General features: G+C 54.6%; 1 protein-coding gene and 2 long non-coding RNA genes across 15 annotated transcripts; 1 reads left to right on the forward strand and 2 right to left on the reverse strand.

The window, feature by feature from the left end:
* Positions 1 to 559: 559 nt before the first annotated feature.
* On the reverse strand, positions 560 to 18,910 carry UBE2J2 (ubiquitin conjugating enzyme E2 J2). Of its 13 annotated transcripts, none has more exons than XM_035307275.3 (10): positions 17,868 to 18,137; positions 15,719 to 15,852; positions 13,380 to 13,510; positions 11,300 to 11,575; positions 8,779 to 8,819; positions 3,405 to 3,507; positions 3,193 to 3,331; positions 2,930 to 3,102; positions 2,521 to 2,601; positions 560 to 1,952 (listed from the first exon to the last, which is right to left on the reverse strand). In XM_035307275.3, exons 2-9 carry the CDS (start codon positions 15,731 to 15,733, stop codon positions 2,562 to 2,564), a joined length of 918 nt encoding a protein of 305 aa, XP_035163166.1. In that variant the 5' UTR covers positions 15,734 to 15,852; positions 17,868 to 18,137; the 3' UTR covers positions 560 to 1,952; positions 2,521 to 2,561. The 13 variants fall into 13 exon arrangements, with proteins under 13 accessions (XP_035163166.1, XP_035163167.1, XP_078186165.1 ...); XM_035307276.3 differs by having other exon boundaries at positions 1,407 to 1,952; positions 2,930 to 3,099; XM_078330039.1 differs by lacking the exons at positions 2,930 to 3,102; positions 15,719 to 15,852 and adding an exon at positions 18,427 to 18,910 and having other exon boundaries at positions 1,407 to 1,952; positions 17,868 to 18,184.
* Positions 18,911 to 20,461: 1,551 nt separating this feature from the next.
* LOC128928312 (uncharacterized) lies at positions 20,462 to 22,996 on the forward strand. The gene is made up of 3 exons (XR_008473183.2): positions 20,462 to 21,091; positions 21,451 to 21,566; positions 21,654 to 22,996. It is a non-coding gene; the product is annotated as an uncharacterized LOC128928312 (long non-coding RNA).
* On the reverse strand, positions 21,378 to 24,842 carry LOC108592487 (uncharacterized). The gene is made up of 3 exons (XR_004745649.3): positions 24,599 to 24,842; positions 24,322 to 24,443; positions 21,378 to 21,490 (listed from the first exon to the last, which is right to left on the reverse strand). It is a non-coding gene; the product is annotated as an uncharacterized LOC108592487 (long non-coding RNA).
* Positions 24,843 to 25,791: the final 949 nt, after the last annotated feature.

The following is a 25,791-nucleotide window of genomic DNA, read 5'->3' on the forward strand; positions in this document are numbered from 1 at the left end:
GTAGAAAACAAGTAAAACATCTGAGACGGTCTCGCTCTGTCACCCAGGCTGGAGTGCAGTGGCTCCATCACGGCTCACTGCAGCTTCCACCTCCTAGGCTCAGGTAATGCTCCCACCTCAGCCTCCTGAGTAGCTGAGACCACAGGTGTGCACCACCACAGCCAGGTCGTTTTCTGTAGTTTTTGTGAGATGGGGTCTACGTTGCCCAGGCCGGGCTCAAGATATCCACCCCTCAGCCCCCTAAAGTGCTGGGATGATTATAGGTGGGAGTGACCACACCTGACAGTAATGTGTCAAGTAAACACTGCCAGCATTCTCCCACGACCCTCGGGCAACAGCAGGCTTTGGAACTGGTGCTACTGGTCACGGAGGCTAAGGCTGCAGCGGCGTAGGCATCCAGTATGGGACCGGGGCCGAGGCTGCAGAGGCTCCCTACTGGGACGCACCTTGCCCTACAGCGGCCACACAGCCCCCAGGCAAACAGGTGTGACCCCCAATCATGGACATGCTTCACGGCCAGCACAGACACGAGGCAGCATGAAATTCAGAAACAAAGATGTGACAAAAGACTTTTTTCCACAAGAATAGGTTCAATACACACAAGCGCTAAGTTATAAGCAATTCTGAAAGGTGGAAGGCGCGCGGCTGTGCCTCTCTCACGCCGCCTCTGGGACAGGTGGGCAACTGCCTGCGACCATGACCCACCTTCGGCACATCCCACGTGGCAAAGCCACGGATGGACAGAGGCAGGAAGGCGACCGCCATGTGGGGAGCCATGGGCCCGAAACAGCCCCCGCCAACTCTGGCGCCTCTCCCGGGCCATGGTCCCCTCTGCCGTCTTCTGTGAAGAGCGAACGCACCGCGGAGCCGTCACCTACCATGGCTGGCGCGGGAACCTGAGCGCAGAGCCAGCCTTCCGGCCACGGGGCCTCCTGCAGGGACTCCAGCCCTGCGCCTTCCACAGCACAGGAGCATGGGCTTTGGGCCCCCGGACCTCAGGAATTCAGAGAAAAGGCTCTGCAGGTCCCTGAGGCCCCCCCAGCCTGCAGCAGCCAGAGGGGCGCCCAGGATGCCCTGCCCTAAGGAAGCCACAGTCAAGGGCAACCCCTCGTGGCCACAGTGAGCAGGCTCCTGACTTCCACTGCAGCAAAAAAGCCCGAGCACATTCTAGGAGGAATGCGTCTCATTCTGACTGCCAGTAAACACATTTTAAAATGCTGAGACCAAACCCTATCTCCCTGGATCCTGACCCACGGCCGTCACCGGCCCTGCTAAGCCTTGTCACCACACGGCCAGCCCCACCAACAGGCCCCAGGATCCCACCCACGGAGGAGCCGGGAGCTCCAAGAACGCAGGCACAGCCTGCAGTCGGCATCGGGTTTGTATTTCTAAGCGACCAAATCTAATAAAATGAAAAACGGGTTTACTAAAACAGATCCAAAGACAACACAGAAGATAAGCTACAAAACCAGCACGCCAGCGGCACGTGGCAGGGGCAGGGTGGAGTCTCCAGTCTCCTCCGAAGCCCAGTCACACATTTTGGCTTTTGCTTTCCTTTCTAGGTTTTAAAACCTAAACATCTGCCTGCACTGGGCAGCATGTCCGGCCGGCCCAGGTCACACTCGTGCGACACGCCCTCAGTGGCGCCTTGGTCTCGGTGCCAGGCCTCACTCCTGCGCGATGCTCCTCAGCACGTACTTGACGGTGTAGGCGAAGGCTGCAAACCCGACTATAACAAACAAGTTCGCCAGGGCGCCACCCAGGAGTCCGTGGTGCCGGTTGGCCTGCTGCAGCCCTGGGAGGTTTGGGATGGCCCCTGGTGCGTGCCCGTTGAGAAGCTGAATCCCGTTCTGGACGAGGTGTGTCTCCCCGTCTGGAACCACGTCTGGCAAGGGGAGAGTCTGGGGTCTGCTACTGAGTTCGTCTTGTGCTTTCTGCTTTTGTTTAATTTCCTGAGAGAAAAAGAGTGAGAAACTCGGCTGGTCTCCAACCAGTGCCTTCAGGACCAGCACTCCCATTCTTAGGAGCCCACAGTCCACCACCAAGAACAAAGACCTCGGCTGTGTCCAATCCTGACCCTGTCTAACAGGCGAGGGCCTGAGCAAGGGGCCGGCCTCACTGCGCCTGTCCCTCTGGGCCCCTGCACTCAATCAGATCAGAGCAGGGCTGAGTCACAGGCCAAGACCAGGGTCCACTCCAGTCCCACATGGCTTCAGGCAGCTGCTGTGCGTCCCAGCCATCCCCAGGCCATGTAAGGGCCACTCAAGCCAACGGGCTCCACGCCCTTGTGGGACAGGCCCAGCCCCCAGCCTCCAGCCCCCAGCCCCTGGGTGGTTGGCAGGTCACCCCTCAGGGCCCAGGCCTTCTGTTTCCCCTGCCTTAGGGCTCCCAGAGAGGAGCTGTCCTCTGGGAAGATCTGCAGCTTCAGGATACAAACCTTAAGCTTCGGAAAGAAGTGAGACTGACAGTGTTTTTGACACAGGGGAAGGCAAAACCCACTTCCTACTTTCTCATTCTTACCTCCACAACTTCAGGAAATAATTCACAAAAGACTTTATCTTTTAAATTAAACGCTGAACTCTGTGCTGCCAGCTGTCTTTTCTAGGAAGAAAGAGAAGGGAATCAGCCAGAAAACTAACTTCAATTCTTTCAAACTTCTAAAAACAGGTTATTTCCAAGTCAAGAGCTGCAGTCTTCATGCTGTAGAAAGCATTTAATAAGCATGCTCTTCACAGCAAACTGACTGAGAATCTCATAAAGGCTTACTGATCTTTCCATTATCAATTAATGATATCACACTTGATTCCTATTAAAAATAGAAAAATAAAACAAGCTAGCGAGAAAGGCATACAGACACTATGCTCTCTGCTGGCAAGGCCCCCCCCCCCCCTCCGCCCCAGGCTGTGCAACCGGCACTGCCACGGCCCACCCCAAGATCCCAAGGCGGAGCCCCTGGTGGGTGTGGATGAGGCTTGATTCGGATAAAAGCGAGACTGAGAGGCAGAGGGGAACACGAGGCTGAGTGTGACGCGGAAGCCCGAAGCAGAGCAGTCTCCATGATGGTGCCGGGGTCAAGGCAGGAACTCCACCCAGCCCTGCCTGCTGAGAAGAAAGGCAGCTGCAACTCAGGAGCAGAAATAGCCCCAGACACAAGGCTGACAGCCCACCAGGGAGAGCTGCTCTAAACCTCACCGTGAAGTCCGATGTCTCTATGCTGCCCAAGGTGGGGCCCTTCTCCACCATGAAGCTCAGGAGTCCAGTCAGGATGGTGGAGACAGACCAGGCTGGGTTCCACGTGTCCGGGTGAAAATCCGTGATAGAAAGACACAGCCTGCAAAACAGGGGCCAGTCAGTGCACACTTCCCCTCAGCCGGAGAGCTTCCTTGGCCCCTCCGGGTCCTTACCTGGTGTTGCACTTAAATCTTCCATTGGGAGTAATCATATAAATACTAGGAGGTTTAAAAGGAAATTCTCTGGGAAAAATTAGTTTTCCATGATAATAGCCACCTACATGGAAACAAAACAGAAAAAGCCTTATCGTCCTCCACAGCGGGGACAGGAGGAGGGGCTGGGGGTCTTACCCCTCCCACATGCCCCCACTCAGCCCCGCTCCCGAGTTCTCGCTGCCCTCTCCGACCCGAACCAGCTCCCAGGCTCAGTCCCCCTGCCTCCCCGACCTCACTGTCCAGTGCCACGCCACTTCCACCCCACTGTCACGACCACTCAGACCCAACGCCCCTCCACACCCCACCTATACACCCCCACGCTCTCCCTAGAATGTCCACACACACACCCCAACCAGGAGGGGAGGGGCCGGAAAGTGGTCTGCAAAGCCCCCAGCATATCAGGAGCTCCAGGTCCAGCTGAGGCTGCCCCTCCCAAGACTGGGGTCCCGACCCAGCAACTCTCCAGTACTGTCTGCCTCCCTGACCCAACTGCACCCAGAGGCCAGCAAAACCCACCTCAAACACACCACTCTGTACCCCATATCCCTCTAATTTCTGCCAAATGCCCCTTGCTCTGACCTGAACCCCTGGAGAAGGGCCTTGTCTGTGGCTGTCCCCATACCCTCCCCTCCCATGCTCTCAAGTCCATCTGACCCGGCCTTCTCCCTGCTCTACCAAACCTGACCTGAAGGTCGACCTCAGGGTCACCCACACGTCCCCACTGGTTTCTGACCACCCTCGGCCTGGCATCAGGGGCCACTCCTGGCTCCACCTCTTCAAAGCCCCACCCTGGTGTGGCTCCTCCCTCCTGCCCCCTCTTCCCACCCCAGCTAGCCCCTCTTCACCCACCCAGGCACAGGGCCCTCTCCTCTCAGTCCTGGCACACTCCTGGGGTCACCCCAGTTTCACAGCCTCCCATCAGGAGCCCTGGAATGGCTGCTCAGCTAGCACCCTCATCCTGGACCCACAGGCCCGCTGCACACTCCAGGCCACTACCCTGACCAACCACAGGACAGCACCCAGATGCCCACATTCAGGACAGAATTCCAGCCACTTCCACCAAATGGCAAATACCTCCTGGTATCACACCCAACCCAATGAACAAATCCTGTTGGCCCCACCTTCAAATCAATCTAGAGCCCCTCACCCTGGGTGGCCTCCCCCAGCCCCTGCTCCCAGACCCTCCATAAGCTGCCTCACGGCAGTCCCGCCCCTGCCTGAGGCCCACACCCTAGCTGCCCAGGCTACACCTGGAGTTGGTTGGAAATTTAGAGCTTGGGCCAACCCAAACCAGCAGAGCAGAATTGTACAAGCCAGGACTTCTCAGCCACACCTGCGTGTGTGATGGGGGTATGTGTGTATTCATGTGCATGCAGCTGTGTGCACGTGTGCACGCCATCCCCAGACACACCTGCATGCGTGACACGTGTGTCATGTGTGCATGCGTGCCACGTGTGCATGTGTCGTGTGTGCGTGCATGCCGCCTGTGTACCTGCACATGCCAGAGGTCTGAGGAGCACCGGCCTGTCCCCCTAGGCTCCCTGTGCACAGCCCTGCCTCAGGAAACTCAAGTTCCAAATGGCCACAGCTCTTCTGCTCCAGAGCCAGCCTGTGCAGGAAGCAGCACCCCTGCCCTGCAGCCACTTCACATCTTACAGAGAATCATCACTTCAGGCTGCCTCGGCATCCATTCTGAATCTAAGCTGGACCTTCTCTGACCAGAAACAGGACCACCCCCTCGCCGACACCTTCCAGCTCACATCCCCCTTCCTTGAAACTGCCCCCTGGTGACCACCTCCCTGTGTCCCTGTGGACCCCAAGCCCCACATGGACTATGCAGCCGGGCCACAGAGTCCCTCACAGTCACAGAGTGGCCCCTCGGGGCTTGTGCCCGTGTGTTTTAAAACCACCATTTAAAACTTCCGAGGGAAACCTGTGTGCAGAATGCCCTAGACTCAATAAAGGGTTGGTCTGGGGGTCCCCATTTCTCCACTTTCCCTGGCCTCCCTGTGTGTGTGGCCTCCCAGGGGGCTGGGCACCTCAGGGCCCGAAGGTGATCAAAACTGTTTTCCTTTCTGTCTCTCTCGATCACTGGGGGCTGCTCTCCCTCCCACAGATCCGAGATGGAAACACAGCTTCACCTTCTGACATACTGCTGAGCATGAGGGCGCTGCAGCATCCTCTCTGCACTCTGCCCAGGGCTGGCACTCGAGGACGCACAGAACAGGTGGAGCTGACAGTGGAGAGCTGGCATGAACGAATGTCACTAACCCACTCTGGTGAGAAGCCACGTGCACCAGAGAGAAGTGAACCCCAAGGAACGGCACCCAGAGGACACATGAGATCATCAGGAAAGGCCAAACGGAAGAATGAAAGAAACAGGCATGTGTCTAAAGAGGAAGCAGGAACAGCCAAAGCCATTTTGGGATGACGTTTAGCTTGGTACTGATGGGGAAGTGTGATTTACACGGCAGGAAAGGGCCATGTGGAGTGGAGAGGGTGCTGGGAGATAGGCACCCTGCTGCCTCACTGAGCACAGACCTGTCAGGAAGCCCCAGACAGTAATCCCACTGCTTGCCACCAACCAAAGAAACACAGACAAATGCACCCAGAGCCACACACACAGATATTCACAGCACCAGGCATCTGCACAGGTGAAAATCAGGAAACACCCACTTCATCCTGAAGTGGGTCCCTGGCAACTTGAACATGGTGGCCAGGGATGTCCCCACGCCCCAGACCATCTACTGAAAAGCCTGAGGCGAAGGCCCAGCTGGCTCTTCTGCCCCATGGCCCGTTCCTCCCCTACCCCTGCCTGACCCGCATCACTGGGGTAAGTCTTGAAACCACCGACTCCACTTTATTCTTTAGAGAAGTCATTTGAGCTATTCTAGGTCCTTTGCCTTTACATGTAAATTTTAGAATTTACATTGTAATTTTGTATAGTGTTAAATTTTGTGTAGTGTTAAAAAAAAGAAAACTACTGAGATTTTTTTGGGACTGTGTGAAATCTACAGATTAACTCGGGAGTTATTTAGCAACATTTGTAGGAAGCCAGCTCTGAACTGTCAGACAGCACCAAGAGCAGAACGGCCACGGAGCCCAGCATGTGGAGGGGCCACAACTAACGCATGCCAGGGCAAAAAGACACGGACTCCACACAGGAGCCGCCAAAAAGGCAGGAATAGGGGTCAGAACATCCCAAAGTCGGGAAGAAAGCCATCAGCAGTCACATCAGATACCAGAGGCCAAGAAACTGAGGCCTGAGAAGAGCCCCTTGGCAAGTGGCAATTCTGAGGGCCTGGTTCCCTGGAGACGCTGAAGGAGAACAGAGGGTAGAGCTGCAAACAGCAGAAGGCAGCCCCAGTGAGGGGGAGGGCCAGGCGGGAGCAGCAGTGTCACAGAAAGGGAAAAGGGAGGACAGCAAGAAGACACCTTCTGTCTCTGAAGGGAGGCTTTCCTGAGACCTGGGACCAGCAGAGCCACCCAAAGCTATAAGGCAACCACTGAAGGGATGGGAGGAGACCAAGATAAAGGACAAGTGACAGGGTTGGGGCTGGCAATGGCCATGCCCCTGCACACCCCCAGGGGCTGCCCCCCTTCTCCCGACTGTGTCCCACCCTGTCAAGGGAGCAGCTTGTCTCCACCAGCAACTGCCCTGGCTGGTGACGATGGGAGCTGGGGGATGTGGTTACTGAATTAATAAATATTTATTTCAAAAACACTAAAACTGGCTGGACGTTGGTGGCTCACACCTGTAATCCCAGCACTTTGAGAGGCCAAGGTGGGCAGATCACAAAGTCAGGAGTTAAGAGACCAGCCTGACCAACATGGTGAAACCCCATCTCTACTAAAACTATAAAAATTAGCCTGTTCCAAGCACTTTGGAGGCAAGCGGGCGGATCACCTAAGGTCAAGAGTTCAAGACCAGCCTGACCAACATGGTGAAACCCCGTCTACAAAAAAAATAAAATAAAATTAGCCGGGTGTGGTGGGCGCCTGTAGTCCCAGCTACTCGGGAGGCTGAGACAGGAGAATCGCCTGAACCGGGAGGCAGAGGTTGCAGTGAGCCAAGACCGTGCCACTGCACTCCAGCCTGGGCAACTCCATCGCCCAAAAAAGAAAAAGATACAAAAATACTAAAACCACAAAACAAAAAAAAATTTTAAGCTGGCATAATTGTGCTTGTCAAAGGGCACTGCTCGCTTGTGGTTATGCTGTGTTAGCAATACTTGAACATGCACGCCCTGGATGCCTGCTCCCAGGCCGTATCTCGCCTTGGCCTGGGCAACCCCAGTGCTGGTCCCCATCAGTGACGCTGGGATCACGCACCCACCCTAGATGTACTCCTGCACACTGGCTGCAGATTACCCCAGACTGGGATTCCTGGGTCAAAGGAGAGTACTCGGGTAAGGCTGTGATAACTCAGCCAAAGTACCTTTAGGAGAGCCTGACCCTTTTCATTCTTACCCACCCTCCACCCTCCCAACAGTCCAAGCAGGGTTAGCAACCCTTCTCCAGCAGTAGCACCCTTCTCTCGTGAAATCGCACCCAAAGCCCCACACACAGGCAGACAGAGCCTGCTGCTACAGCCCCCTGAAGCTGGGGCCCTGCAGCTGGAGAGCCAAGCAGCTGCAGACCTGGCCCTGCTCTGCCTTGCACTTGCCGGTGGGACAGCGTCCATGGGCACGCCGACTCCTAACCTGGCCCAGACCCTGAGGCTGGTGCCAGCACCCCCCAAGGCCCCAGAAACTTGCTGACCACTCCAGTGTCCGCTCTGTAACGACACCTGGGACTCTAGGTGGCGGCTGTTGACCTGAGTCGGCCTTGGCAGCCCATGAGAGACTGAGATGCTGGGCAGGTCCTGCAGCCTCCTGAAGCCCCACATGCCACAACACACAGGGAGACTCCTGCTTAGCTCAGAGACGGTTCTGAGGATCGCAAGACCCTGAGAGCACCCAGCACAGAGACACAGTGAATAATATGCCTTTCTTTCCTTTTGATGATATTCACCAGGTCTTAAGAAACAGCAAACAGGCCAACTTCAGTGTCTACCCCGGTCTGGTTTCTCAGCTCTGACCCTATGGTGTTGGAGGCTGCTGAACACTCACACTACAGGCCTCCACTGCAGACTGACAGACGTCAGCCAACAAAATGCGGAGCAAACACTTCCAGGGCTCAGAGAATCAGCTGGAGGTGAGTTCCAGCTAAGCCTATGTAACTAAGGCACATCCATCCAAGGTAGAAAGGCTGTTGTTTGCAAATAAAAGATGTTTAACAGGCAAGGCTGTTTCAGAACATAAAACCTGCCACCTGAGGACAGAATCCTTACCTTCATAAGGGGTCATCTCTGGGCCTCTGACGACATAGTGCCTAAGGGAGAGAAGAAAATTACTTGGGATTTGAGGACAGCAAATTCTCCAAAATCTGGAAATTCCAAGCCTGGGGTTCATAGGACCCAGCCAAAATCATTCACATTCAGGCAGAAGGTAAACAAAAGAAGGTGGAACATCACACAGCAGCACGGCTTCAAAGCCACCAGTCTCTTCTACTATGGGTGCTTTTAGTCTCTGTGTAATGGGATCTTTGAGACTATATAAGTTTACCATAAAGTAGCTTTGTTTCTACACTATAACATGCATGAAACTAATCCTCTCTAATCATTAATAACAACTGAGGCTGGGTGCAGTGCCTCACGCCTGTAATCCCAGCACTTTGGGAAGCTGAGGTGGGCAGATCATGAGGTTAGAGGTTTGAGACCAGCCTGGCCAGTATGGCTAAAGATAAAAAACTTAGCCAGGCATGGTGGCACACACCTATAGTTCCGGCTACTTGGGAGGCTGAGGCAGCAAATTGCTTAAACCCAAGAGGCGAAAGTTGCCGTGAGCCGAGATCACACCACTGCACTCCTGCCTGGGCAACAACTCGAGACACCATCCCAAAAAAAAAAAAAAACCTGGTATTTTAAATAAATTTTAATTTCATAGTACATTATTAAGATGTACTTGAGGCCGGGCACGGTGGCTCAAGCCTGTAATCCCAGCACTTTGGGAGGCCGAGGCGGGTGGATCATGAGGTCAAGAGATCGAGACCATCCTGGTCAACATGGTGAAACCCTGTCTCTACTAAAAATACAAAAAATTAGCTGGGCATGGTGGTGCATGCCTGTAATCCCAGCTACTCAGGAGGCTGAGGCAGGAGAACTGCCTGAACCCAGGAGGCGGAGGTTGTGGTGAGCCAAGATCATGCCATTGCACTCCAGCCTGGGTAACAAGAGCGAAACTCCGTCTCAAAAAAAAAAAGATGTACTTGAAAAACTGGGTGCAGTGGCTCACGCCTATAATCTCAGCATTTTGGGAGGCCAAGGTGGGAAGATCATTGAGCCCAGGAGTTTAAGACTAGCCTAGGCAACACAGACCCACCTTTATTCAAAAAAAAAAAAAAGTTAGCAGGGGGTGACAGTGCATGCCTGTAGGTCCAGCTACTCAGGAGTCCGAGGAGGGAGGATTCCCTGAGCCCCGGAGTTTAAGCTGCAGTGAGCTGTGACTGTGTCACCACATTCCATCTGGGCAACAGAGACCCTGTCTCAAAAAAAAAAAAAATGTATTTTAAAATTTGTATTAGCCGGGCGTGGTGGCTCACACCTGTAATCCCAGCACTTTGGGAAGCCGAGGCGGGCAGATCACAAGGTCAGGAGTTTGAGACTAGCCTGGCCAATATGATGAAACCCTGTCTCTACTAAAAATACAAAAATTAGCCGGCCGTGATGGCTCACACCTGTAGTCCCAGCTACTCAGGAGGCTGAGGCAGAAGAATCGCTTGAACCCAGGAGGTGGAGATTGCAGTGAGCTGAGATCATGCCACTACACTCCAGCCTGGGCGACAGAGCAAGACTCTGTCTCAAAAACAAACAAAACAAAGAAAACCCCCCAAAAAAACAAAATTTATATCTTTAAAAATGCGCTTATATATAATGTACTTTTTGGTATCATGCATGTACCCTAATTAAAACACAGCTAGTGACATGACGCTGGCTCTGTATCCAGCCCCTTTCATGCTCCTAGAAACGCCAGAAGTGACCTTGAGCAGCTGTTCTGGAGCGGAAGGAACAGGAACAGCCGTGACTCTCCCCAAAGCCAAACTCCCCACACAGAGCTCACCCTGAGACCAGGAGCAACAGCAAATTGGTCCACACTCCTCCACACACACGAATAAGGCTTTCGCTTTATGTAAAGCAGTGTCTGGGCTTTACAGATTCCCAAACAAAACAGAAGAGCACAGAGAAGAAAGTAAAACCGGCCAGAGATGCCGGAAACCAGACACTGCTGCCAGCTGCAAGCCCTTCCCATGCTCTCCCACAGGACATGTGTGCTGTCACTGTAATGCTAATTGGGGCCAGGCTTGGTGGCTCAAGTCTGTAATTCCAGCACTTTGGGAGGTAGAGGCAGGCAGATCACGAGGTCAGGTGTTTGAGACCAGCCTGATCAACAAGGTGAAACCCCATCTCTACTAAAAATGCAAAAATTAGCCGGGCATGGTGGTGGACACCCGTAATCCCAGCTACTCGGAGGCTGAGGCAGGAGAATTGCTTGAACCCAGGAGCCGGAGGTTGCAGTGAGCCGAGACTGTGCCACTGGGCGACAGAGCAAAACTCCATCTCAAAAAAAAGAAAAAAGAAAAAAAAAAAAAGAAAATTAACTAGGCATGGTGGTGCGCTCTAGCCTGGGTGACAGGGCAAGACTCCGTCTGTGATGCCTGCTCTCTGCCAGCTGATATCTTTTACTCAAAAAATGCCATTATCGTGTGTCAGTGGCCCACAAACCAAATGGCTCTGAGCACAGCACCCAATATACCCAGGAATGTGGTCTTGTTTTGTTACTGTGCCCAATCCGTGGAAACTGGGAACACACGAAGAAGTCGTCCTCTTCCTGAGACACAGCCCAGCAGCCTTGCGGTGGCTGAGATAACATGGAATCCACGTGGTCCGTAACGCACCCACAGGCCTTTTCGGGAAAAGCACTCTTCTCTCAGGGAGGGAGAGACATCTAGCAGGCCGCGCCAGGGGCTCTTGCGGGACAGGTCTGACACTGCCGTCCAGGCCAGCTGCCACCACCTGACAACAGGGCTTACTGCCAAAACAGAACAAGTAACATGGTCTACGCTGAGCCCCTGCTCCAGCAAGTCCAGTATTTTGGCAGGTGCCAGGCAGAGAGTACCTGCAGGACCAGCCCCATAAAATCCCTGGGCCTTCCCCTAATATGTTTTAGTCTCAAATGAGCTTCTCTGGTCAACATTCCATGCATGCTGTCCAAACCCAAGCCTGCTGCTGGGACTGGGGCATAGCCCTCGAGAGGCCCAGGGCCTGTGCTGTGCTTCCTGGAGACTTTGCCCCACATCCCTCTTACTCCGGCTACTGCTTTCTTCTCTATAATTTTAAGTTGAGTGTTTTTTGCCAATCATTGAATTTGCGCAGGGTCTTGGGGATGCCCGACCCACAGAATTCTGGGGAGGGTTCCCCACACATCGAGGGCGTCCTCGCAATCAGGGAGGCAGTAGCTACTGTGGAACGTGTCCCTCACACCTGCCAACTATGTCCTGGGGCCGTATCTGACTTTCAGCACTGGGCGCAGAGAGCACTCTGGTGGCCGAGGCTCTGACTCACCCTGGGCACCCTCCACCTGCCTGCGCTGGGCCTCCTCTGTAAGCCAGAGAAAGCAGCCCCTGAACAAAACACACTTCCTTTCAACTCACTGAAATATCTTTTCTCTCAATTTAAAAAAACTAAAAACTGATTTTTTAAAGACTAAAATATAAAACATCCCCACACTTTATTTCTTACCCAATCACCAGCAGCCCTGCAACAGCGGCGTTTCCACAGAGCGGCATGCACTCTCAGAGCCCCAGACTTCAACAACAAAGAGTCACTGTGAGATGAATGCTTACGAGGCACAAGTCCTCTCATCGTCAGCCTCAGGGTCGAGGCACCTGGCCCAAGCCAGCACCAGGGACAGGAGTGTCAAACCCTAGTCCTACACTAGCCCAAAACAGGCTAATTCCCATATCTGGAAGCAAAGAGTCGAGTCTAGAAAGGCAGTTTCTCCTCTAAGCACCTAGAGCGCACACCAGCAGCAGCTGTGAGCCCTGCATACCTGGACCCCTCCCTTAAGGACCCCACACCAGACATTCTCTCCAGCCCCAGCCTGAGTCAACCTGGAGCCCCCCCTCACGCAATGATCCCACATCAGAGATTCTCTCCAACCCCAGCCTGAGTCAACCTGGACCCACCTCACCCAATGACCCCACACCAGAGATTCTCTCCAACCCCAGCCTGAGTCAACCTGGACCCCAGCTGCCCCCAATGACCCCACACCAGAGATTCTCTCCAACCCCAGCCTGAGTCAACCTGGACCCCCCTCACCCAATGACCCCACACCAGAGATTCTCTCCAGCCCCAGCCTGAGTCAACCTGGACCCACCTCACCCAATGACCCCACACCGGAGATTCTCTCCAACCCCAGCCTGAGTCAACCTGGACCCCAGCTGCCCCCAATCACCCCACACCAGAGATTCTCTCCAACCCCAGCCTGAGTCAACCTGGACCCCAGCTGCCCCCAATCACCCCACACAAGAGATTCTCTCCAACCCCAGCCTGAGTCAACCTGGACCCCACCCCTGCCCAATGACCCCACACCAGAGATTCTCTCCAGCCCCAGCCTGAGTCAAGCAGAGCTCTGTGATGTCCCTGGCATGCGTCCATTGGGAAAACTACCAGAGTGTGTCCACAGGCCCCTGGGCACACACTCACCCCTGGTGAGGGTGCAGGAGCACCTCACCAATGCCATGACCGGGGCACCAGGCTCACCAAGCCAGGCCAGCGGAGGCCTGAGTGGCAGCGACAGTCAGTTCGGGGTGATCAGTGGCGCGGAGCCTTACCACTCCAGAATATTTGAAGGGAGGGGCTCAGCGCAGATGTAAGGCACCGGGTCTTTCTTGATTCGAAGGTAGTCCTGCTTCAGCCTCTGGGTTGCTGTGGTTGGAGCCCTCTTAGTGCTGGTGCTGCTCATCTGTTAAAAACAACATCTACACTGACGAAGAGAAGCAATGCTTACCACGGCTTTCTCCCCCCAGCGCACCCCTGGCTCCTGTTTCTGCAGCCCGCCATTCATTTGGGCCCCAGCCCTGAAGTGCATACCTCAGCCCCGTCACCAAGTCACAGCTCACAGGTCACCCTGACTTGCCACCCACCCTGCGGCTTCTTTTCCCATCTGTTCTGCCACCACCTTCACTGACCCAATGTACAGCTCAGGTTCAAAGATGAGCAGAAACCCAAATTCTCACCCCTGTCCTCAAAGAACTCACATAGGACACCCTCACAAGGCCTGAGGTGGTGGTGCCAAGGCCTCAGCCTCAGACTGGCTCCGAGGGGAGCTACTCACACCTGCCAACTCTGAGCTCAAAGATCCCTCATGATGGAGAACCCACACTACGGAAAAGGGCAAGCAGCACCACCAGCCCCTCCACACACCCAGGACCTGCTGCCCAACATGTTCTGCTGGCCACAAGCAAAAGGAACTGCAGACAAGGGGAGCCTCTGCTGCTAGAGTGACTAAGGCTCTGGAGACTCCAATGCACTCGCTGGGCAGAGGAGCAGCTGTCTTCCTGGTAGAAGGGGCCACAGGTGAACAGGCCACACGTGAGACAGGACAGTGTGGTGGGGCCAAGCACAGTGAGGGGCAGGGGTGAGACTGCCCAGGGAGGCAGGGCCAGGGCAAAAGGGTTTTATTCATTTATTTTTTTGTGAGACAAGATATTTCTCTGTAGCCCAGGCTTGAGTCACGGTGGCCTTGACCTCCTCGGCTCAAGTGATCCTCCCACCTCAGCCGCCCAAAGTGCTAGAATGACAGGCAGGAACCACTGCGCCCTTGGCCCCACAGGGGTTTTAGGTCCAAGCCTTAAACAGACCCTAACTTGTGAGGAAGGTCGCTCTGGTGGATCCATGAGGGACACTGAAGACAGCACTGAGGGCCAAGCACGGGGCATGAGGTGCCAACATGCAAAAGAGGCTGGATTGGGCACAAGGCCCCAGAGCCATGGCTGAGGCTGGGGAGAGGCGTGCTGATGAGAACATAGGGCTCCCACCGCATCAGACCAGCTGCAACTCAATCCTATTTTTATTTTATTTATTTTTTGAGACAGAGTCTCACTCTTCGTCGCCCAGGCTGGAGTGCAGTGATGTGATCTCGGCTCACTGCAACCTCTCCCCTCTCCCTCCCAGGTTCAAGCCATTCTCCTGCCTCAGCCTCCCAAATAGCTGGGATTACAGGCACATGCCACCATGCCCAGCAAATTTTTTTTGTATTTTTAGTAGAGATGGGGTTTCACCATGTTGGCCAGGCTGGTCTCAAACTCCTGACCTCAGGTGATGTGCCTGCCTCGACCTCCTGAAGTGCTGGTATTACAAGCGTGAACCACCACACCAGGCCATGGCCACACACCTTAATACTATCCCTGGACGTCGCTGGCCATCAGTAACAGCCAGTGACCAATGATCTCCATCCTGACCTCCCAGTTTACACAAACCTGAAGTCAGCTCCGCTCCAGCTTCTACACTTGGGGACGCTTGCTAATATGGTTTGGCTGTGTCCCCACCCAAATCTCATCTTGAATTGTAATTCCCATAATCCCTCACGTTCAGGGACGGAGCTGGTAGGGGTGATTGGATCATGGGGGTGGTCAGCCCCATGCTGTTCCAGTGACAGTGAGTTCTCACAAGCTCTGATGGTTTCTAAGGCAGTATTCCCTGCTCTTGCTCGCTCTCTCTCACCCGCCACCATGTAAGATGTGCCTCTTTCCCTTCTGCCATGATTTTCAGTTTCCTGAGGCCTCCCCAGCCACACAGAACTGAGAGTCTATTAAACCCCCTTTCTTTATAAATTACCGAATCTCAGCCTGGCACGGTGGCTCATGCCTCTAATCCGAGCACTTTGAGAAGCCAAGGCAGCCTGCTCAACATGGTGAAACCCTGTCTCTACTAAAAATTAGTCAGGTGTGGTGACACATGCCTGAAATCTCAGCTACTCAGGAGGCTAGGGCAGGAGAATCACTTGAACATGGGAGGCAGAGGTTGCAGTGAGCTGAGACCACGCCACTGCACTCCAGCCTGGGCAACACAGCAAGACTCTATCTCAAAAAAAAAAAAAAAAAAAAAGAAGACCGAGTCTCACCGAGTCTCAGATACATCTTTACAACAGTGGGAGAACCAACTTGCATACCTGCAGAACAGCCATATACGCCGGCTCCCTTCAGTCTCCGCCCACAAGAGATCTCCAGACTCTTGGCCTCTTTGCCTGGTTTATTCCTCCTCAGAGAACCATCACCACCAGGCTGTTTAGTGTCTGCTCCTAACCTGAGGATGGTAACAGCCAGGGCTTGGCTGCTCACCCCACACACCCAAGGCCCAGAGAGCAGGGCACAGCCAGGGCACCCACAGCATGCTCCCAAATGCATAGCCTAAGAAGCACCACCCACCTCTGCTTCTTGTCCTGGGGTCCCTGACCCTTGTAAGCCTTGTTCACCATGTCCTTCCCACTCCCATTGTCCAAACACAGAATGTCATCACTTCTCCCATCAACACTCCAGCAGCCTCCCACCCCTGCCCAACACCGTGGGTTCAGAAGGTCTGAGCTTCTAGTTTCTCCCCATTTCAAGGCCCTCTTGTACCCCCTAAGTCAACACACTGTTCAGATCACCCACTCGCCCAGCCACCCTCATGATACCCCACAGCCAAGCAAATAAACATCAACACCTCCTCCTGCCTGCCAAGCCCCTGACAGAGTAGCCCATACATACAGCCCTCCTCATTCCTAAATCCCAAGACCCAGCACAGTCGGGGCCCCCTTCCAAACCTCTGACTGACACACTCACTCCTTCTCACAGCTGTTTCCCAGCCCAGACTGTACTGTAAACTCTCCTAGGCCCTTCCGGGCCTAGCTGGAACCACTGCCTTCATAGGCCTCCCTGATTTCCCTGCCAAATGCCTCCCGCTTGGCCTCCATGTGACCCCATACACCACGCAGGGCCCTTTTGGGCCCCAGTACAGGCAAGGGCAGGCTCCTCTGCCTAAGGAGTGTCTCCCCAGGAGGAGGGCTACGGTCGTACCCGGGAAGGAAGTGCTCCCACACAGCAGCATCCCCAGCTCGTGGCTCAAGAAGCCAATGGGCCAGGGAGCTCCCCTTGGGCCAACACCTGGTGGTGGACACAGCCATGACCCCAAGCAGCACCGCCAAACGGGCTGTCCTTTCAAAAGCTCACCCTGAAGCTAACACTCCGCCATATACAAAATGATGCACTGGACATTTCTATTGCAGCTGCGTCTGGACTTAGCTAAGTGGCCAGGCTGCAGGAAAGTTTATGGAGAGCTGTGCAAAAATAAAACAGGTTCCATCTGGTCAGCCACAAGAAAGTTTCCCTCCCATACTTACTTTGAGAGGCTTTTAAAATCATGTTCATGATTCAACTGCTGTTTTCCCAGCCACCCTTCCTAAGCTTCACACAGAACAGCGTTCTCTGTGCCTCGGGAAACCAGAGGGCTATTTCCCTCAATTCTTATCATCCCAAAATGACAGCAGGAAGGACAAGGAAAATAAAAATCCACAAAGGGGCCGGGAATGGTGGCTCAAGACTGTAATCCCGGCACTTTGGGAGGCCAAGGTGGTCAGATCACCTGAGGTCAGGAGTTGGAGACCAGCCTGGCTAACATGGTGAAACCCTATCTCTACTAAAAACACAAAAAATTAGCCAAGTGTGGTGGCAGGTGCCTGTAATTCCAGCTACTCGGGAGGCTGAGGGGGGAGAATCACTTGAACTCAGGAGACAGAGGTTGCAGGGAGCTAAGATCACACCACTGCACTCCAGCCTGGGCAAGAGAGCAAGATCCTGCCTCAAAAAAAAAAAAAAAAAAAAAAATCCGCAAAGGAAGCAAACTCTGAGAACAAGTTTGAAGCATATGTGTCTCAGGTTCCCTTCAGACACGTCTCACAGACAAGAGACATCGTGTGTATAGTATCATCCTGCTGAAAGAGCTGATGATTTTAAAACAAAAAGGCACAGAAAAAAAAGTTAACACACGGAAACAGCATTAAAGCAGGTGAATCACAGAGAGCAACCGTGTCAGGCACTATGAGGTGGTGGCTGCCCAGCGTCACCCTGTCCCTCTTTCTCTGGACAGCTCTTTCCTGCTTAGGGGATGTGGCAGAAAACGTTGGCCTGACCCATTGGCCGGGCGAGCGGCACACCTAGGCCCAGGAATCCACGGAAGTCTCTGCTCCACCAGGACTGCTCCGGAGACAGGATGGGAGCCCCGGCCGGTAGAGGCGGAACATTCACCTGTCACTCATTCATGCACGCACCTGCCCTGCTCACCTGCCCGTCACTCAGGCACGCCCCCGCCTAGAGTGGAAGTCAGGGGTGCCAGGCCACGCAAGTGACGGACTGCGATTCCAGGCACCCAGACCCAACCATGCCCTAGGCTCAGGGGCTGGACTTTGGATTAAGCGAGGTCCTCACGACCCTCTATCCGGAAGCCAGATTACACGTGCAGGTTCCCCTGGAGCAGGGCGCAGGGCCACCGGCCAGGCCCAGCCGAGCCTTGCGTGCGCTCCTCGCCGTCCTTCCACCGAGCAGAGACCCGACCTTTCGGCCGCTTCCTCTTTGGGTCCGGCAAGAGGCTGGCAACCGGCCTCGAGTGAAATACACACGCGCTAAGTGGCAGGCACTGAAAAGGAGGCCAGGAGGTGACACCCGGCCAGAGGCGGGGAGGACGCGCAGCTCAGGGCCGGGTCCTAGGCCCGGGTCTCTCCCCCGCCCGCCGGCGCGGAGCCGCACCGGCCCTGAGCGCCGTCCCGGGCACGCTCGTTGTCTCGGGGTTTCAGCGTTCGGGGGCAGCCCTCCCCCGACAGACTCCCGGGATCCATTTACCAACCAGGACCAAGGCTGCCCGTCCTGGCGGCCGCGGCAAGTGTCCCAACGGACAAGGGGCCCTTTCGCTTTCGCGGGAGTCGCGGCCGAGGGGCCGAGTCCGCGACCTGCCCCTGACCCGGAGCTCCGGGCGCCCGCCGTAACCGACCTCGGGTTCCGGGCAGGAGAGCTCGGGACCGGACCCCGCGGGAGGCGGCGCGAACTGAGGGGCGTCGCGCAGGGTCTCCCGCAGCCCCGGGTCGCCGCCGTGGCCGGCTCCGGCGGGGTAGAGAGCGGGCCCGAGGACCCGGCGCAGGCCTGAGAGCGCGCTCACCTCTCCCTGTCGCCGCGCGTGGGCCGCCGCCGCGCTCAGGCTCGCCGTGGTCGAGGCCGGAGCAGGGTGCGGACGAGCGGGGCCCGCGCCCGAAACAGCCGCACCGCGCCGGGACTGGGCCCACCGAACCCGCCGCTGCGCCTCCACCGCCTCAGCCTCCAAAATGGCCGCTCGCGGGGCGGGGCCAGCTTCGCTTCCGTTTCTGGTTCGCGGCACGGAGGCAGGGCGGCCGCTCTAGGCAGCCTGGCGGACCGCGCCCACGACTCTCTGTCGCCGCCCGCCGGGGAAGGAAGGGTCGGCGCGTGCGCACTGACGGGCGGCTCCCGGCGCCGTGAGCGGGTGCTGAGAGTCCGGGATAAGGAGGCCGCGCCGTCCCCTCTCTAAATGCCCCGGCCCAGGGCGGCAGGCCCGGCTGAAGGCGACCCCGGCCGAGAAAGGACCCCTACCCTCCCGCCTCCCGGCTCCGGGCTCCCGCCTTGTCCTCCGCTCTCGCCGGCCCCAGGGGAGGCGCTGCGCGGACCGGGCGTGAAGCGTCCCGGAGCCCTGGAGGCCTGGCTGGGCGGAGGGTTGGGCGCCAGGGAGTTCAGAGCTCTCTCGTTCAGGGACTCGAGAATGTCACGCGTGGGATCGCTTTGCAACCCACGCCCGCGTCCCAGCCCCGGGTCTCCCTCACCCCAGCACCCTCCCCTCAGGTGCCTGACCGAGCCCAGGTCGCCCCTGGCCTCCCCCTGGCCAGACTTCAGAAAGCACTAGGCACTGCCTCCTCTCCACCTGTCTCTCTGACCCCAGACGCAGTGGGAGGGAGCGGAGGTGGTGGGGCGCTGGGATGGGACGCTGGGGGCGGGCACACGGCCCACCGCCTCCCTGAGAGGCAGCCGAGAACAGTGGGGAGCTGAGGGTGATCCCTTGATGGGGGATCGGGAGGTGGACCTCACCACCAAGCTGCCCCTGGCCTTCTTCCCGCCCCCCCAAGACGGAGTTTCGCTCTTGTTACCCAGGCTGGAGTGCAATGGCGCAATCTCTGCTCACTGCAACCTCCGCCTCCTGGGCTCAGGCAATTCTCCTGTCTCAGCCTCTTGAGCAGCTGGAATTACAGGCAGCGCCACCATGCCCAGCTAATTTTTTGTATTTTTAGTAGAGACGGGGTTTCACCATGTTGACCAGGATGGTCTCGATCTTTTGACCTCATGATCCACCCGCCTCGGCCTCCCAAAGTGCTGGGATTACAGGCTTGAGCCACCACGCCCGACCGCCCGTGGCCTTCTTCACCCCAATCCTGACTGCCCCTCGGAGACAACCACAGGTCAGCAAGGTGGCCGAACACTGAGGGTCATCCCGCGGTGGCTGTGGGCAGAGGACAGGTGGCGTCCATGCTCAGCCCCGACTCTGCCCCTCCGGGACACCTTAGCAGGTCTGAGACACTGCTGCAGGCCCTGGGGCAGAAGCCAGGAGGAGTGTCCACGCGGCCTCAGCCCATGGAATCCAGCCTGCTTCCACGCCTGCCGCCACCAGCTCCACCTTCAGAAAACATCTCAGCGTCAAGCCTCCTTCCTGTGCCTCCTCTCAGGCCCCTGCCGTTCCCATGCAGGGCAGGCCGAGCTGCTATTACAGCATGGAAAGTTATGTAAGGGAAGCCATGCTGGCCGCAGATACAGGCACCAGCAGGTCCAGTTGTGTGTACACTCACGGCTGTGGCCCACGGCAGATCAAGGCCTGCCCCTGCCTCATCTGTCCCTCAGTAACAATGAGTGTGAAGAGAAGATACCTGTGAGTCCCTGCAGGTGGGAAGGCTGCAGCATGAGGCTCAGCTCAGAGGCCTCTGCTCAGGAGCGCAGCTGAGTCACACCCCAGGGAAGGTACCTGGGACAGGTGTGGCCAGCACGTATTGCCAAGACCCCACCATGGCCCTTACCCCACCCACCCACATCTGTGGCCTTCTGGTAAGCAGGACTCAGGCTGCCCAGGCCTCTAGCCGTAGACCTGATGGCCTTAGCCAGCGGGAACGGCACAAGCAGCTAAGTTGGTGGTAGATGGTACCTGTAACCTTCTCAACCCTGAGACTGTCCTCTGAGGCCAGGAGCCGCCCTTCTGCTGTGGGTCAGACCTCAGGAGGGCTTCATCTGGCAGAACAACGGGGACCACCCAGCGTCTTGGGCAGCGGGGGACACTCTGCTTTAGGGTCCCAAGAAAACATCATCCCCAACCCAGTTGCTACCTCCTGCCGCCGCCTCCTCCGGCACCCAGGGTCGGACCAGAAAGCCTTGGCTACCTCTGACCAGCAGGCACTGTCTGGCCAGGGCTTGAAGGAGAGAGAAACCCAGCCTGGAGGGTGCAAACCCAAAAGCATCTGAGGCAGGTCTGAGTCCCTTTGGAAAGCTTGTTTTGCCAAGGTTAAGGACATGCCCATGGCAGCCTCAGGAGGTGCTGATAACAGGTGCCCAAGATGCCTGTGGCCCAGCTTGCTTTTATACATTTTAGGAAGACATTATTTATTTACATGGGTTCAATCTGAAAGGGCAGGAGAAGGCGGGGTGGTTTGGGGGGACTTCTAGGTTCTTGGTAGATTCAGCATTTTTCTGATTGACAATTGGTTGAAGAAGCTATTATCAGCGGAAAAAAATGTCTGGGTTGCCGTAAGGGGTCGTGGTTTTCTGTGCAGCAGAAGCCTCAGGTCGTAGGCTTGAGAGAGAATAGATTGTAAATGTTTCCTATCAGACTTCAGGCCTGTGCTGATGTGAATGCTGGTCAGCTTTTCCTGAAATTCCAAAAGAGAAGAGGCATGAGGCATGACCCACAACACCTTCCCATCACAGCCTGGACAAGTTTAACAGGTTAACACTGGAGTGCCTGTGGCTGGGAGGAGGGGTCCATTTGGAAGGTTGGGGGCCTTAGAATTTCTTTTCTTTTCTTTTTTTGAGACCAAGTTTCGCTGTTGTTACCCAGACTGTAGTGCAATGGTGCAATCTCGGCTCACCGCAACCTCCGCCTCCTGGGTTCAAGCAATTCTCCTGCCTCAGCCTCCCCAGTAGCTGGGACTACAGGCGTGCACCACCATGCGCAGCTAATTTTTGTATTTTCAGTAGAGATGGGTTTCACCTTGTTGACCAGGATTGTCTCAATCTCTTGACCTCGTGATCCACCTGCCTCGGACTCCCAAAGTGCTGGGATTATAGGCATGAGCCACCGCGCCCAGCCAGAATTTCATTTTTTATTTACATTCACCCTCTTCTGGCCAAGATGTGCCAAAGCCAACATCAATGGCTACCACATCTTTACTGTGTCCCACAGGATTGCTGGGCTAGTGTGGCTGCCAGCCCTGGATCAATCCTGTCTCTTCGTGGGACTCCCTATGACCCAGGAACTTAGAGTCAAAAGATTTACAGCCAATTAAATTTTCTAGGCCAGATAGGAATGGACATGGACCGGCATTCATTACCCTTTAAAACAATTTTTTTTTTTTTGAGATGGAGTCTCATTCTATCGCCTAGGCTTGAGTGCAATAGCATGATCTTGGCTCCCTGAAACCTCTGCCTCCCAGGTTCAAGTGAGTCTGCTGCCTCAGACTCTTGAGCAGCTGGAACTACAGGCATGCTTCACCATGCCTGGATAATTTTTGTATTTTTGTAGACAGGGTTTCACCTTGTTGGCCAGGCTGGTCTTGAACTCCTGACCTCAAGTGATCTACCCTTCTCAGCCTTCCAAAGTGCTGGGGGATAACAGGCGTGAGCCACCATGACCAATCTATCATGTAACAATTTTATAAATTCCTTTTTTACTAAACTTGCACAGACCATTTATGACATGCTTGAACTTTCTACTTTGTCCTGAACATCTCTCTTAACCAGTAATTTATTTATTTATTTATTTATTTATCTTTTTTGAGATGGTGTCTTGCTCTATGCCCAAGCTGGAGTGCAGTGGCTCAATCTCAGCTCACCACAATCTCTGCCTCCCGGGTTCAAATGATTCTCCTGCCCCAGCCCCCCGAGTAGCTGGGACTACAGGCATGCACAACCATACCCAACTAATTGTTGTATTTTTAATAGAAACAGGGTTTCACTATGTTGGCCAGGCTGGTCTCAAGCCCCTGACCTCATGATCCTCCCACCTTGGCCTCCCAACATGTTGGGATTACAGGAGTGAATCACCACACCCAGCCTAGTCATTTATTTTAGGACAAAAATTCGCCATGCAAGATTCTTTCTCAGATAAAAGTATTTTTCTTGTAACGTTTCTTAACAAAAATACTTCTTTATATCTATAACTTCTCTTGGTCTCTCTCTTATTTCCTTGTTCTAGGCGCCACCATGCTCGGATAATTTTTGTGTTTTTGTAGAGACAGGGTTTCACCATGTTGGCCAGGCTGGTTTTGAACTCCTGACCTCAGGTGATCCACCTGCCTTGGCCTCCCAAAGTGCTGGGATTACAGGCGTGAGCCACTTCGCCCAGCCAGCAACTCTATAGTTCTGGAGTTGCAGGCTGACCTTTGGGCTCTGAATGCTTCCTGGATGGAATTTGCCCATCAGTTTAAAATATGTCAGAAAGACCATAATATGGAACCAGCCAGGCCCTAAGAAACCTGGCATGCTCTCAAAATTTTCAGTTTTATACAAACACTTGCCAGTAGCAGCACCATAAAACCAGCAAGGTGCCCGAAAGGGGGCCATTCTCTTGTCTTTCCTGAGTCTTAGATGATTTATTTCCCACTTTTTTTTTTCCTCAGAAGGAGGCGCTAAGCTGTGTCCCCGGGTTCAGCGGGGCAGTGGAAGTGTGCTGGTTGTGGGCGGGACTCCACAGTGAGTCACCACGGTGTCATCTTTTGCCCTCTTACGTGTCTCAGTTTCTCTCTCTGGAAGTCCAACACCTCCAAGAGGACTCAAAACCCCAGAGTGACAGCTCCTACGTGCGTTTCCTGGACAAGACTTTTTAAACTAATTGTGTTGGGGATTCCCTGTAGGGCTGCTGCACATCACAGGGGATCAGACCCCAAGACTCTCCCACTTGTTTCCCAGTCACCTGGGGCACCTCTCAGCTGGGAGACGCAAAATGCCCTTCTTTTCAGATCTGAGAAAACTCATTCCCTCATTTATCTATGAAAACAACAATTCAGTTCCTCCTGCAAGTGCACAGACAAGCCAGATGGCTTAATTTTGGGAGAAAAAGCAACAGTGAAGACCCGTAGGAATGCACTTCCTACGGGCACTTACAGGCACATAGTATATTCTATATCCTTGTATTTTAACCGAGATATCTCTGCTGGATGTGCTCACAGGCATGTCCCAGCTCTCCATTGCTTTTACCTGTTTTTGTTAGCCAATTGGGTTTTAGTTTAGATTGTGAGGTCTGGCTCCAGCCAACGGAGATCAGACACAGCAGTAAGGGGGCCCAAAAGGGGTTCATTCTCCTTGTATTAAGAAAAAGGCAATTTGCCAGGTGCGGTGGTTCACACCTGTAATTGCAACATTTTGGGAGGCCAAGGCAGGCAGATCACCTGAGGTCAGGAGTTCAAGACCAGCCTGGCCAACAAGGTGAAACACCATCTCTACTAAAAAAAAAAAAAAAATAGTCAAGCGTGGCAGTGGGTACCTGTGGTCCCAGCTACTCAGGAGGCTGAGACAGGAGAATCGTTTGAACCCAGGAGATGGTGGTTGTAGTGAGATAAGATTGTGCCGCTGAACTCCAGCCTGGATGACAGAGCAAGATTCGATCTGGAAAAAAAAGAAAACCAGCTAGTCGTCAATTTTTAGTCATTAAGGAAAATTTCCAAGACAAAAATCCCAATTCAGCTACTTACCTAGGAATGGTGCCCCATTCAAGCCTGCTGTCTACCATCCTAGAAATAGGAAATAAAATTCAAACTCACCTTCCCTGTTGGCTGTGAGCTCAAACTCCAGACACTGCCAGCCTTTCCATTGTCATAGAAGCAGGAAAACTTGCCTTCCTTGTTGGAAGCAAGTAAAGCTCCAGAAAAGGAGCTGTACAGCAAAATAAACTTGAGATCTCAGCCAGATTTTGGGAGAGCAGGGATTCTGTGGGAAGGTCCCAGGCCTCAGTAAATTGCCCTTATTGGAAATAGATGCTTGGTGCTGCAAAGAAAAAATAGCACTGAGACAAAGGATCTTTCAGCAACGCTATTTTTACTTCCTGGACTGCAGGAAGGGTACGCTCATTAGCCATTGTGCCATGAGAGTACAATGAACAAAGGAAAACACACAAATTTATCCCTTACACATTTGGGGTTGCCCTTACTGCTGTGTCTGATCTCCGTTGGCTGGAGCCAGACCTCACAATCTAAACTAAAACCCAATTGGCTAACAAAAACAGGTAAAAGCAATGGAGAGCTGGGACATGCCTGTGAGCACATCCAGCAGAGATATCTCGGTTAAAATACAAGGATATAGAATATACTATGTGCCTGTAAGCATGGCATGTCTAATAGCTGCATAGGATAGGGCTTCACAGAGAGTTCTTAGTACACTTTATGATTTATGATTTTTCCTCCCCAAGAGAGGAAACTGGGCTCTGCAGTAGGAGTTCCCACCTGGGGTCAACAGGTGCCTGTAGTCTCCAGGGCAGCGCTGGCATGGGAGGCAACATGGCTCCTTGTTACCTGTGGCCCGGCCACCACAGCAGCCCGACGGGGTGAGCTCACAGCCATGCTCAGTAAATGTGGCCTGGCCATCCTTCCTGGGAGAGAGCAGAGGTGCAGGGCTGACGGGAGCCAGGGGTGCTGGCCTGTCCCTTCTCTCATTCAGGCTCACACAGCCATGGTGCAGTGACCACAGAAGCCCCATGGGCCAGGGACTGGGTTCACCGCTCCCCACCCCCTATACCCGCTGCACAGGGCCAAGAAGGGGATGGCCAGAAGAGAGGGAAAGACCGTCTAGCTTCACCAGCACTGGATATATGTTCTGTGGCCACCTCCTCTGCCTCCTCTCCGTCCTGATACAGGGTGTGGGTAACTGAACCTCAGGCCTTCAAGGGCTTCCCTGGGGAGGAGGGAGAGGAGTGGAGCCAGGAGCTCCGTGGTCCAGCCAAGATGCACTCAGACTCAGG

This window comes from Callithrix jacchus, chromosome 7 (genome assembly GCF_049354715.1).
Source record: "Callithrix jacchus isolate 240 chromosome 7, calJac240_pri, whole genome shotgun sequence".
Lineage (NCBI taxonomy): Eukaryota > Metazoa > Chordata > Mammalia > Primates > Cebidae > Callithrix > Callithrix jacchus.

What these genes read in the sequence shown, in the direction of transcription:
- UBE2J2 (XM_078330038.1), bottom strand. An exon ending in AGAGATGACCCCTTATGAAG is followed by an intron (nt 3,508 to 8,778) that starts GTAAGGATTCTG and finishes GTTTCCATGTAG; the next exon opens with GTGGCTATTATCATGGAAAA. An exon ending in AGATTTAAGTGCAACACCAG is followed by an intron (nt 3,332 to 3,404) that starts GTAAGGACCCGG and finishes CCTGTTTTGCAG; the next exon opens with GCTGTGTCTTTCTATCACGG.